Below are 14,206 nucleotides of genomic sequence, written 5' to 3' on the forward strand. Positions count from 1 at the left end.
CTAACAATTAGAAAAGAGGGAGAAAAATTGTGAAAGTTCTTTAATAACAGATTCACACCTATATATAAAAATAAAAACACACACACACACACACACACACACACACACACACACACACACACACATACACACACACACAAAATTACTGTGATCTGCACTGACATTAACACAGTAATTATATAGCCTCATACTAGAACGTAACATACCGGTTCACCATAACGAGTGGAGTTTAAATCTTCAGCTCTCAGTGCTTCATCGATCCAATTTTTGGCCATTTCAAGCAGTTCATCACCACGGTTCCAAGAGCAGAGCAGTGATACCAATTTCAACACTTCCTCATCTGAACTATCAACTGATAAAGCCTTCAACTGAGACAAACAGGTGCTGTCCAAGTGAAAGACAGGACGAATTGACTTCCTGACAGATTGTGGCATCAAACTGCACAGGTACAAGACTGAGTCATATGTGCGAGTTCCCTAAACATGGAAGAGATAATTAGTTGTAATCATTCTCAACAATAGTAAAAATTAAAACAGAAACATAGTTTCTATTTGTAAGACAATGAAGCACAAACAAATGGCACAATGGTGGCAACCTCATTTACATTCAATTACAGTTTTTCTCACTCTATGCATTTATTTATTTGTAATACTACATGTATGTATTTTGTGTGTGTGTGTGTGTGTGTGTGTGTGTGTGTGTGTGTGTGTCTGTGTGTGTATGTGTATGGTATTATGATAAGAGTAGGGAGAGGGTGAAACACAGTGCTGGTACACAGCCTACTTCTCGCAAATAGCATCAAAGTGGCTGCCAAGCTTAATGTCCCCATCCAACAGATGGATCATGTCAACAATGTCACATGCCCTCTCTTCATGAGACACTGCATAGAGGTTTGGTATTTAAACCAGGTCACTGGTGCAAAGTCTGGCAGTCAGGAACATTACAACACCACATCTCCTCCCCTTGCTGGCAAAATACCGGCACTGACAATTTTTTCCACCACCAGGATTCGAACCGGTTTATCCCCGGGCTGAAAGCCACTGCACAAGTGTGGATTGGCGACCCTGGTCACGGTCTCACTGGTTGTATTATTATGACCAGCCTTCCATTTTGGATATCAAAATAACTCCCACATTTTGAAAGTGTGATATATGTATAACAGAGTTAAAAAAGATAAGCTTGGCAAATAATATGTATGCTGCCATATTGGCCTACATTTTTTCCATACAGGACCATATAACACGCTATTAGCTACATAAGTAAACACACAAAGCCTATTCGTTAATTAAATAGTGGATATATGCATAATGAGGTCACAAAACTCTTCAGATTCCAATAAATGTTTCTTTTATGAATGATACATATAACTAAATTTATTTTTTAAAGCTTTTCCAAGTTTTCACTACTTCACGTAATTTAAAATACAGGTAACAATAAACAGACACACAGTAAAAAACACATGCTTCATGTGTCCTTCCAAGTAGTTGTTTCCATTTTATCTAAACACACACTATCACTCTATTGTGACCAAAAAACCTCAGAGAAAATATAGGGGTATCACAAGAATGATCTCAGTACTTTTACAATTTTTTCCTCATTACTTTGTTGCAGTCCAGAGAAACCAGCTGTGGCTGTTAACATACAAATTTCGGAGTGATTGTTGATGTGCTGATGTCAACTGACAGTCAAAAGTTAAGAGATAAAAGTAAAAGTGACTGACAGAATACTTATGAGAAGCAAGTCTGTTGCACGGATAAATGTATGAAGGGGGACGGGGGAGGGGAGGAGGGGGGGAAGGAGGAGCAGGAGGAGGAGGAAATGAAGGAGGGTACACAACATAAAACAGAAATCACACAGAACTACAAAACAGCAACCAGTATGGAGCATACTATTAATATTTACTGCAACATATTGCAAATGATCTTCTTATAGAAAATTTAGTTACAAAATATGACCAACAGTTGGTGTTATCTACAACATAAATGACGTTCTTAATTCTTCCAGCCACTGGAAAAAAACTGCCAATTCAGCTGAAAGTAACTATCTCCTTCGCCTGTTGTCCACAGCTATCACTCAAATTTAAAACTGTAAATGAGAAGCTGTCTTTCAAAATGCTGGTGGTGTTTTGATTCCCCCCAACAAGATTTCATGATTGGGATAACAAACATTTAGTGACACTTCAGAAATTAATTAAAAAGAAACAAACATCAACACACCTTGAAATAACGAAGAAAATCTGGGATGCACATCTTACACATAGTATACATCTTCTGCCACTGCTCCTTGTATTCAGCCTCTTGTTTTCTATGATCATGTATTGTAAGTAAGGTGGACACTATATCAATGAAAATTTCAGTAACCAATGGGTTTTCAAGAGATGTTTTGAAGTAGAGCTCTGTTTCTCCATCTGCAGCTTCAGTATTCAATGGTCCACTTGTTTCTGGAAATAATATATGAAGTATATGAAAACAGGTTTCCCACTTAAAAACACTGTATATGATTGGCTTCTTGAAAAGTAATAAAACTTCATTTAATAACACGTCTTTTCAATTTTTGTTTTTTCACTTAAGGTCAATTTTGCTAAACAGCATTACCCTACTTTGTGTACCTCCACCTTATTTGTGTGTGTGTGTGTGTGTGTGTGTGTGTGTGTGTGTGTGTGTGTGTGTCACGATGTGACATACATAAACTTCTCATTGTTTTTATATTTATTTAACAATGCATTGGCTTCAAGCCAGTATACTTGAGAGTTGCTTGTTTACCTCTTGCATACGTACATTGTTGTTTCTCTTTCTCACAGAATTATTACCTGAGGCATTACTTTTTGCGTATATGTCTACAATTCAGTCTCTAGAGTCAAAAAACAGTACAGGTTCTAGCCAACAAGTGTAGAACACTTTTGTCTCGACTGTTGTTGTTGTGGTCTTCAGTCCAGAGACTGCTTTGATGCAGTTCTCCATGCTACCCTATGCTGTGCAAGCTTCTTAATCTCCCAGTACTTACTGCAACCTACATCCTGCTGAATCTGCTTAGTGCATTTATCTCTTGGTCTCCCTCTACGATTATTACCCTCCAAGTTGCCCTCCAATACTAAATTGGTGCTCCCTTGATGCCTCAGAATATGTCCTACCAATCGATCCTTCTTCTAGTCAGGTTGTGCCACAAACTTCTCTTCTCCCTAATCCTATTCAATACCTCCTCATTAGTTATGTGATCTACCCATCTAATCATCAGCATTCTTCTGTAGCAGCACATTTCAAAAGCTTCTATTCTCTTCTTGTCCAAAATATTTATCGTCAATGTTTCACTTCCATACATGGCAACACTCCATACAAATTCTTTCAGAAATGACTTTCTGACACTTAAATCTATACTCGATGTTAACAAATTTCTCTTCTTCAGATACGCTTTCCTTGCCATTGCCAGTCTACATTTTATATCCTCTCTACTTTGACCATCATCAGTTATTTTGCTCCCCAAATAGCAAAACTCCTTTACTACTTTAAGTGTCTCATTTCCTAATCTAATTCCCTCAGCATCACCCGACTTAATTTGGCTACATTCCATATATTTTTCCCATGTGGAAGTTTCTTTCTATAGACGGGAAAGTGCCGGTAGACAGGCACAATAAAATAACACACAAACACACACACAAAATTTCTAGCTTTCGCAACCTATGGTTGCTTCTTCAGGAAAGAGGGAAGGAGAGGGAAAGACGAGGATGTGGGTTTTAAGGGAGAGGGTAAGGAGTCATTCCAATCCCGGGAGCGGAAAGACTTCCCTTAGGGGGAAAAAAGGACAGGTGTACACTCGCACACACACACATATCCATCCGCACATACATATTTTATGTCTCCTTGTGTCTGTATATGTATGGATGGATGTGTGTGTGTGTGTGTGTGTGTGTGTGTGTGTGTGTGTGTGTGTGTGTGTGTGTGTGTGCGCGAGTATATACCTATCCTTTTTTCCCCCTAAGGTAAGTCTTTCCGCTCCCAGGATTGGAATGGCTCCTTACCCTCTCCCTTAAAACCCACATCCTTTCATCTTTCCTTCTCCTTCCCTCTTTCCTGACAAAGCAACCGCCGGTTGCGAAAGCTTGTAATTTTGTGTGTGCGTTTGTGTGTTATTGTATTCTGCCTGTCTACCTGCGCTGTCACGCTTGGTAAGTCTTGGAATCTTTGTTTTTAATATATTTTTCCCATGTGGAAGTTTCTTTCTATTTTATTTACATCATTAATTTGTACCCAACAATTACGTTTGTTATTGTCTCTGTTGCATTTTGAAATCTTTTCTATCATCTTACTTTCTCTTTTTGTTTGTACAAGTAGTTTCACTTTGTATTCATCTTCCCTTTTTCCGTAATCTACCATACATTTTATCCTGCCTAATTATACTGAATAATATGTAATTTACTTCCAAACCATAACCTAAAAACTTTTAACGCTTTCAACATTACCGCTGCTATAAAATCCACTGCTCCAAGTTTACAAACATTTCGTGTAAACTCGTGAATACTATTTCACAGCTTCAGTTCCTTTCACCCATTAAACAACCATCTCAGCTATTTCCAACAACTTTTGTTTTATTTCCATTCCCGTTTTTCCCACAAAACCGATCATTTTTTAGCAGCTTCCCACAGGTTTGAACGTTATTATTTCTTTGTCAAACAATTGTTAGTCTCATATTAAAAACAAAGATTCCAAGACTTACCAAGCGAGAAAGCGCCGGCAGACAGGCACATTAACAAAACACACAAACACACACACAGAATTACTAGCTTTCGCAACCGATGGTTGCTTCTTCAGGAAGGAGGGGGAAAGACGAAAGGATGTGGGTTTTAAGGGAGAGGGTAAGGAGTCATTCCAATCCCGGGAACGGAAAGACTTCCCTTAGGGGAAAAAAAGGACAGGTGTACAATCGCACACACATACACACACATATCCATCCGCACATGTGTGTGTATGTGTGTGCGAGTGTACACCTGTCCTTTTTTTCCCCTAAGGGAAGTCTTTCCGCTCCCAGAATTGGAATGACTCCTTACCCTCTCCCTTAAAACCCACATCCTTTCGTCTTTCCCTCTCCTTCCTGAAGAAGCAACCATCGATTGCGAAAGCTAGTAATTCTGTGTGTGTGTTTGTGTGTTTTGTTAATGTGTCTGTCTGCCGGCGCTTTCCCGCCTGGTAAGTCTTGGAATCTTTGTTTTTAATATATTTTTCCCATGTGGAAGTTTCTTTCTATTTTATTTACAATTGTTAGTCTTATTTTCATAACCAGTCCTTTGAATACATTTACACGCATTTTTTTCAAAATTTTCCTGAATTTCCCCTCCCTTTAACGTGTTTTGGAGACAACACAGCTACCTAACCTTTGCACCCATTGTTCTTCACCAACCTAAGTTCAGCACAGGATCAACATAGCTCATCTCAAACCAACACTTTTTCGACTTTTTTCACACCTTTGTCTATCCCTACCTCACGTTACCCTTTCCACCTTCTAATACCATGTCAACCTCACAACATTCGTACAACGACCCCATTAAATTTTATTTACATTCCCTCCACAAACATGCCTTCACCCTAGCCAGATTACGCTCCCATATTTTATTTACTCAGGCTTTGTTTTTAATATAATATGGTATCTGTTCTTTTGGACATGTCCATCACACACACGCTGTGTGTGTGTGTGTGTGTGTGTGTGTGTGTGTGTGTGTGTGTGTGTGTGAGAGAGAGAGAGAGAGAGAGAGAGAGAGAGAGAGAGAGAGAGAGAGAGAGAGAGAGAGATGTGTGCCTGCTTGTGTGAATGAAAGTGTATGTTCTTCACTTGTGTGGCTACAGTGTTCGTAGTTGCTTTACAATTCTTTAGGGTATTTTTGTTCTTCATTGCAACTACAAAAACGTAGCAAAAGTTGCCACACAGGCCGCTAAAAATGCCTGGCTGAAACACAAAATTATTTCTCTATATACAAAGAAACAGACATTAAACCAAGAATTACATGAAATTCACCTTCAGCTAGCACAAAAATTAAATAATTCGGCTATTTTTGCTACCATTGTGGAAAATGTTGAAAGCTGTATGCCGAGCCACAAACCAAATGTAACTAAATAATAAGAAGCAAATTGAAAATCTTAAATTGCACCACACAAAACCCCGTAACAACAAACACATTAACACACATCATTTCTATCCTAGGGTGGTCAATCTTACAGGTACAACACTAGATGAAAATGAAAAACAGCTCTTAGAAAAAGGTCTAAAACACAATGTTGACTCACCAGCAAATGAACAATGGATAGAAGATCTCATTATAGAATCTGAACATATTCTCACTATAGAAGAAAAAATGAAAACAGCAGTGTAAACACAGGGCTAACTATGGAGTTGATAAAAGAAGAAACTAAAATCATAGCCACACGGGTTAAAAAAGAAAACAATGAATTCATAAATAATTGGGATGAAACAAAACTTAAAAATCTAAAGAAAAAACTGCAAGCAGAAAAGTCATTATAACAAAAGCTGATGAAGATCACAGTTTTCTCCTCATGAAAACAAAATAAAAAACTTAATGAAACCCAACAAACAGATTTCAAACACATGTTAAAAACACACTCAAAAACATAAGAGTACACATTTACAAAGAGAGAGAAACAGAGATTTAAAAAAAAATATAATAACTAAAAATAAAAATAAAACAACCACCCTCGAGCCCCCACATGAGTCTATCCAATACTAAATTTCAGAGCAGCTCCTACATACCTACTACAAAAACAAATGCAGTCACAGCTCACCTAGTATTATAAATTAGAAAATGATAGAACAATCAGAATTACCTCTCAACTGGTAGGACATATAATAGACACTAAAACCCCTAGCACAGCAACACTGCTCTCCTTTGACATAGAAAGTATGTACAGTTGCATCCCCATTAATGGAATGATAAAAACAATTGAAGAAAACCTGAAGACACACAACCAACTAACTGATGAATACATAGATGAAACAATAAAATTACTACAGTTAATAATGCAACAAAATTATTTTGAATTCAATCAAGAATACTAAATACTTGACCAATGGGCTCACCTATTTCAGGAACATTAATATTTGAAGACATAATAACAAAGAGAAGCTACAACGTATACAGGTACAGGTACAGATACACGGACGACATAACACACATGGAAGAACCTAAAAACAGAATACAGCAACGACACAAAGACATAAATACTGTACACAAAAACAACGTTCACAACAAAAGAAGAACAGCAAGAAAACTCACTCAACTTTCTGGTCATAACCATAAGGAAAGACAATAATAAACACACATTTGATATATACAGAAAACCCACAACAAGTGACATTATCTTAAATGCAACCTCAAACCACCCACAGAACCACAGAGAAGCATCAATCAGGTACATGTTAAACAGGGTGAACAGGATCCCCCTAAACACTTCTGATTATGAGAAAGAGCCAGCCATTGTAAAACAAATAGCATTAAAAATGGACACAAAGAAACAATGGTAGATAAAAAAGCTAAATAAAAAAATAAAGACACAAATAGGGGACAAAAAACAACAAAACTACACCAACTCATACAAATTGCACTACAACCAAAAAAAATGGCATACAAGGACCTACCACAACAAATAGGTAACATGTTCTAAAAAACAAGGCATAAACATTGCTTACAAAACAAACAACTCAATACAGAAGCACACTCCAAAACCGAAATCAAAACCAGACAGATACCAACAATCCGGTATCTATCAGTTCAGTTTCAGAGATTGTGGAAAGCTATACACTGGAATGACTGGCAGATCATTCGACACAAGATATAAAAACACATCAGAGCATTAAATACAGCACAAACCATTCAACATTTTCAGATCATCTAAAACAAGAACAGCATAGACCAAGCAATATTGAAACAGATGTGAATATCATAAAATCAGTAAAGACAGACACCTCCTCCCTTGCCAAGAAAATTTCCGCATACAAAAAGCATTAACACAAAATAAACAGTTGTTCAATGACCAAATAAAAATTGGAAACCAGACTCTATATAAAATGATTGATGAAATTACATGACAAACAGAAGAGCCTTTTCCATTCTTCACCCCCTCTGACAACCGACAACGCCCCCCCCCCCCCCAAAGAAGAAGGGGGGGGGGGGGGGGGGGGAATCACAATTTCCTTTCACTTCTTGCCCCACATCTCCTCCTGTAACCCACACTCCATCACACTGAATAAATAAAAAAGGTTGTAGGTCAAAGAGAAAGTAGTGAAAAGGTTATCTTGGCAACACTACAAAACATAAACCACAACAAATACTTAGAACTATGAAAACAAATGGAATTACAGTGGTGTGCATAAAGATGTGTCGTGAAAAACATAATAATTGCATAGTGCTTCAGAGCAACTAAACATTACACCAAAATTATCAGTGTCTAACGCGGAAAAGCAACGATGTAAGCAAGATATCAAGTGAAAATCACTGAAAGTACAAAACAACACCTTCTCAACGAACTGTTCATCGATCTAAAAGCAAATCAAAATGTACATAATTGAATTACAGGCCACTGATGATGCTTCATCTCAATAAAGCAAAATGCATCTGGTGAAAAAAATCACACATTTTTGTAGTTGCAATGGAAATGAAGTCCCATGCTTCTTCGACAGAGTGTAGGAGAACGATGCGGGAGACCCGCACCGCTGTACTAGGCAAGGTCCTAATGGAGATGGTTTGCCGATGCCTTCCTCCAACTGTAATGGGGATGAATGATGATGATGATGATGATGATGATGATGATGATGACGATGATGAATAAGACAACTCCCAGTCATCTTGGGGTAGGTGAAAATCCCTGACCCCACTGGGAATCAAACCCAGGAACCCGAGAAAGCTACCGCGAGACCACGAGCTGCGGACATAGTAGTTGCAACGACAGAACAAAAATACCCTCAAGAATGTGTATGTGTGTTCATTTTCTGATGAAGGCTGTGGCTGAAAGCTAATGTGCAAGTGTCTTTCAATTGTGCCTGTCTGCAACTTAAAGTATCATCTTTACAGTAAGTAGCAATCTATCTTTTCCTTATATTGTTAATATTTCAAACAAATGTTTTATTTGTTATTGACAAATAATGAATAATAATTTTTATGTACATTCGTTATTCCTCATTTGAATGAATTTCGCCCAACTCTGATTGGCAACATGCATAAGCTACTACACGGATCTGTCATTATACTATAGACTTTCAAAACATTACCAGCATAAATTCTGTATGTTATAAATTGGCTTCTTCTCCATCACTGTTGTTTATATATCACTTCCTAGCAAGTAGTCTGAGATTTTGCCCCTGCACCAAAAAGAGAGCACTTTGCACTTTGATATTACTGATCTGAAGACAAATTTTTCTTCTACACTAGATCATTCAATTAATGAACCTGGGCTGACACCCAAGATACAGTATCCATCTTGTATTTAAAGTGCACTGCACAATGCCTCCACTGAAGAGCAATGTGAAACCACTTTTCCTTATTTTGTACATGAAAATTCTCTGTTGTCTATATCTCTAGTCTTCCACAGTCATCTCAAGATATTTTGTTTCAAAACGATGGTTGGCAGCCCTCTTCTGAAGAGAATTCATTATGTGGTCATGTGAGGTGTTGCCCTCTACTGTTGATGAAAACCTGGAAACTGTTACCAGTCGTACACTACTTCACAGTTTGTCATAGGTACATCTAATTTTACAGACAAAATCAACATTATTATAATAATATATTAGCAACAGCGTCTGGTTTGGAAAAAGGCTTTCTTATCTACAAAGCATCCTGTTATTCAAACTCTTGTTTTCAACCATATTTTCGAGTTTAACCTCTCAAATTAATCTTTTCAAAATTCTGTGTTCCAAAAACTTGCAGGTAGAAGATCTGTAAGTCTCTGTCATAAATATAACTCTTGCATGATAGTTTTGCAACCCAGATGCCAGACACTACAATTATAATCCAACAGGAACTGCACAGCTACATCATACATGATGAATCTCCACTTCATATCAGTTCCCTTCACTTTCAAAATTAAACATTGAAGAGTGCAGGATGGAAGTGGTATGGACACTGGTACACTTCTGTACACGTTACCAAATGAACGTCCCCTGCCACATTTCTCTGTCTGTATGTGAAGGCTAATCTTAGAACTACTGTAGGGATTTTGATACAGTTTTCCTAATAAACTGATTCACAAGAAAGGTTTGTGTACATAATTTATTACCACTACAACAGACAAACAGTCCAGCTGTAGATATTTAGTGTTAACTGTGTACAGCTACAGAAGGTCACTAGTGGGATACTAAACATAATGCACAGAATAGAAACAGAGGGCGTAAGACTAAACAGAGGGCGTAAGACTGAGGAGTAAGTGACTGAAGAAAATAGAAGAGAGAGCTGAAGAAAATAGAAGAGAGAGCATGAAAAGTGAATGTAACACCAGACAAAAGTTGAGTGAGGGATAATGGGAGGACAAAAGAAAACAAAGAGCACTGATAGAGACTGGAAATGTTAAGTTGGTGAAATAAAGTCCCATGAAGCACTGCTTAAGCATCAAATTTCATTATAAGCCTCTTTTATTGAAAGTCAGGTATTTGAAACAAACTAATGCCTTTTGAACCTATACTGGGAGCTACTGATGGGATATTGGGTGCTTGCTTTCTGGTAGCAGCAGTTAAGAGTAAATTTTTATGACTACTGCAGATGTATAATTCTTCCCAGATTTAGCACAAGGATCATGATACCTATTGTGTCTCTAATTGTTGGGACACAACTAAACACATTTTACTGACCATTCTCATAAGGACATAGACCTGGATGAAAGACTGAAATATTGAAAACTGTTATGCCAAATATGATATGTTACTAATGTGATATCATTTGTCATAGTCTAGGCAAAATCTGACCACACACAGATAAGTAACCATTATACACCTGGTTGCTATTAAAATGTAGCTGACCAGTAAAACAGCTAGTTACTTACATTAGAACTCGAGATTGTAACTGACGGACGATGTGACGCAATCACTAAGCAATGTGTCACTGTAGTGGGTATTTTCTGTACTGATGTTGGTCAACACAGTTTTAAGGAGTAGAGCGCCACATTTTCCAGCAGTGCATTTGAGGAAAATTTGATGATCTCAGTTCGCTTTGTTTATCTAGTTACGGTCTGGTTTTAAGCACTTTTAGCTATGGATTGTTACAGAAAGTGATTTTACTTATTTTTGGAGTGTGCTGAAATTCACACTAAACAGTATGACTGATACAGTGAAGATAATATAATACTGTTACCTGAAGCATTACAAAAGTGAAAGGAAGCACACTGAGGACAGTGATATTGTGACGAAAATTAAATTAACAATGAAGATAAATTTTCCTAGTTAATGAGTCTATGAGACACATACATTGTCTTTATCAATAGCTTACATTAAAAAACAAGTAGAAACACACTATGATGATGTATGTATATTTCTTTCTCTGATTTTTTTGAAACACTTGGAAAATTGTTAGGCAAGTCATTACACTAAAAGAGCAACCATACACTTACCCAAACTTGAAACTGGGTCTGGCGAACTGATCCTTCTTTTTTTTGAAGCTGGAGCTTCTTTATTGTCCTTTGAAGTTTTGGGAGTAACGGTGGGTTTATCTTGCTCTGTGCCATTTGACACAGTTAACTTTCCACTGAACTCTGACTTAACATATCTCAATATATATGTCATTATAGAAAGTACTAACTGTACGCTTGACTCAAAGCTTAGTACAGATTTTGAATAGAAAAAGAATTTGCGACTTCCAATTGGGCTCAGCACTATCATATTCATTATCCTCTTCAGCGTAACTTCAGGACCTCTCTCGTACGGGTAGAAACTTTCGAACAATAACTTGACAATACGCTGAGCAACTGCTTGTTCATCTACCTGTAGAAATACAAAGGAAAGTTAAAATGGTATAGTATTAATGGAATTTTCTAAGCCAATTGTCTCACTGAACAGCATTTTGTACACTGAACAGCAACTAAATTATGAACAATTTAATACTGTATTTAACCTCCTTGTGCTTTTATGGTAAGATTTGTAATTGGCACCATACTGATGTATTTCTGAAATTTACTAATGAACCAAAACATAATGGTTATTACCTACTATGAGACTCAAGACCACCTGTGAAGTTGCAGGCAAATGGCACTGTGTAAAAAGTATATAAGTGGAGCAGAGATGAGTGGGGATTTATTCTAGCAACAATATGAGCCACAAATGGGGAAATCCATGGACATAAGTGACTTTGACAAATGGTACAATGTCATGAAACCAAACATCTCACGAATGGGAAAGCTATTTGGTTGTCGGGATATTAAATCATTAGCATCCCTAAGAAAAGTCACTGAACTGTAGTGTAACATGAGCAGGCATCAAGCTGTTGCACACCCCGATAATCACAGAACGTGGACTTAGGATGTTTGCCCATTCTGTAAAGCAGAAAAGATGGTGATTTGTGGCAGATATGATGAAAGAGTACAATACTGGTGCAGGCAAAAATGCCTTGGAGCACTCCATTCAGAGCTCACTGCCAAATGTGGGACTTCGCATTAGAGGACCTCTACATGTTACCACGCTTCCCAAAGATGTCATCAATTACAACTGCAATGGGCACAGGATCATCGAAATTAGAATGTGAATCAATGGAACCTGTCACCTGCTCAGATGAATCATATTTCTTTTTACACCAGATCATTAGTTATGTCTGCATATGGCTTGATCCAGGTGAACTGCTTCTCGAAACATGCATCATGATACACCTGTAGGTCAGTGGGGGCAGTGTTATGCTTTAGGGGACATTTAGCTGGGCTTCCATGGGACCTGTAGTAGTAATCAAAGACACAGTAACAGCTGTGGATGGTCTCTGTGAAACTGCCAACTGCCTGCATTCCCTCATGCTTGATAACTGCAAGCTATATAACTGTCCATGTCACACGGTCACAATCGTACAGAAGTGGTTTGAGGAGTATGAAAGTGAACGCATGCTGACATATTGGCAAACAAATTTGCCTGATTTGAACACACTTGAGACACTATCAGGCACAGCTCCACACCCACATACCAACAGCCCATAACTTATGGGAACTGTGTGGCCTGTGAATAGACAATTTGTGCTACATACCTCCAGAAACATACGAAAAACTTGTCAAGCCGGTACCATGCAGATCACTGCTGTCTTGCATTTCAGAGCTGGATTAACATACTATTAAGCAGTTGATCATAATGTTTGAGCTCATCAGGATACCGTATTTACTCGAATCTAAGCCGCACTTTTTTTTCCGGTTTTTGAAATCCAAAAAACCGCCTGCGGCTTAGAATCGAGTGCAACGTAAGCGGAAGTTCTGAAAAATGTTGGTAGGTGCCGCCACAACTAACTTCTGCCGTCGAATATAGGCATGCTTTGCAGGCACAAAGATAAATACTGGTGCCAAACGTCTGCATCAGTAAATATTTTTTTTTAAAAAAAGGAGGAAGACAAGCATTTTCTCTGCCCCAAGTTTCGACCACTGCATTTTTCATACATTATACAATGAAGTAAATACAAATCACGTATTGTTCATCTTCGAATGTAGCAGTATTTCAATGTACTACGAAAATCCGACTGAAAACACTGTTTGGGATGTTATCAATATGGCCAACTCTACGTTCTGAATTTTTTCCTACCTGTGAGAAGAGATCGTTGCTAACAGGAATTTTATGAATTGTGAATCACATGCAGTATTCTCCACACCATAAGAATAATACAAATATAAACATTTTGCCATTTTTTTTAAGTCCTCGGTAGCGCGCACAACAGCATTCCATGCCGCGAGCGGCGACAGGCCATAAACACTCATTAACAGAATGCGACAAACAATGCATGATACAGTACAATAATACATTTTCAGCTTAGAGTGATGTTATCACCTATAACATAGAGAACGACGCTTATCAGATCAAAGAAAAATAAGCAATCAATTCAAACCAGACGAAGCACCTGAAAAAGGAAGGGTACCCGTATAAATACGGACGGAACACCTGACGCATAGCAATGGCTACCTAGTAAAGCTTAACTGCAAAGCTTACGACTCGAACCAAACTACTGTAGCTGTATCGTCATTCATTTGACCTAAATTGTGTTTCG

At 37.9% G+C, this 14,206-nt stretch overlaps 1 protein-coding gene across 8 annotated transcripts in view; it reads right to left on the reverse strand.

Annotated features, from left to right (window-relative positions):
* The window catches only part of LOC126267401 (condensin-2 complex subunit G2-like), a 266,223-nt gene that overhangs the window by 118,237 nt on the left and 133,780 nt on the right, over positions 1-14,206 (reverse strand). For all 8 annotated transcript variants that reach the window (XM_049972616.1, XM_049972609.1, XM_049972615.1 and 5 more), the window contains exons 12-14: positions 11,595-11,964; positions 2,217-2,440; positions 207-476 (exon numbers count right to left, since the gene is read on the reverse strand). In XM_049972616.1, the coding sequence (XP_049828573.1) occupies positions 207-476; positions 2,217-2,440; positions 11,595-11,964 (864 nt within the window). The remainder of the gene's footprint in view (positions 1-206; positions 477-2,216; positions 2,441-11,594; positions 11,965-14,206) is intronic.

This window comes from Schistocerca gregaria, chromosome 4, assembly GCF_023897955.1.
Source record: "Schistocerca gregaria isolate iqSchGreg1 chromosome 4, iqSchGreg1.2, whole genome shotgun sequence".
Classification (NCBI taxonomy): Eukaryota; Metazoa; Arthropoda; class Insecta; order Orthoptera; family Acrididae; genus Schistocerca; species Schistocerca gregaria.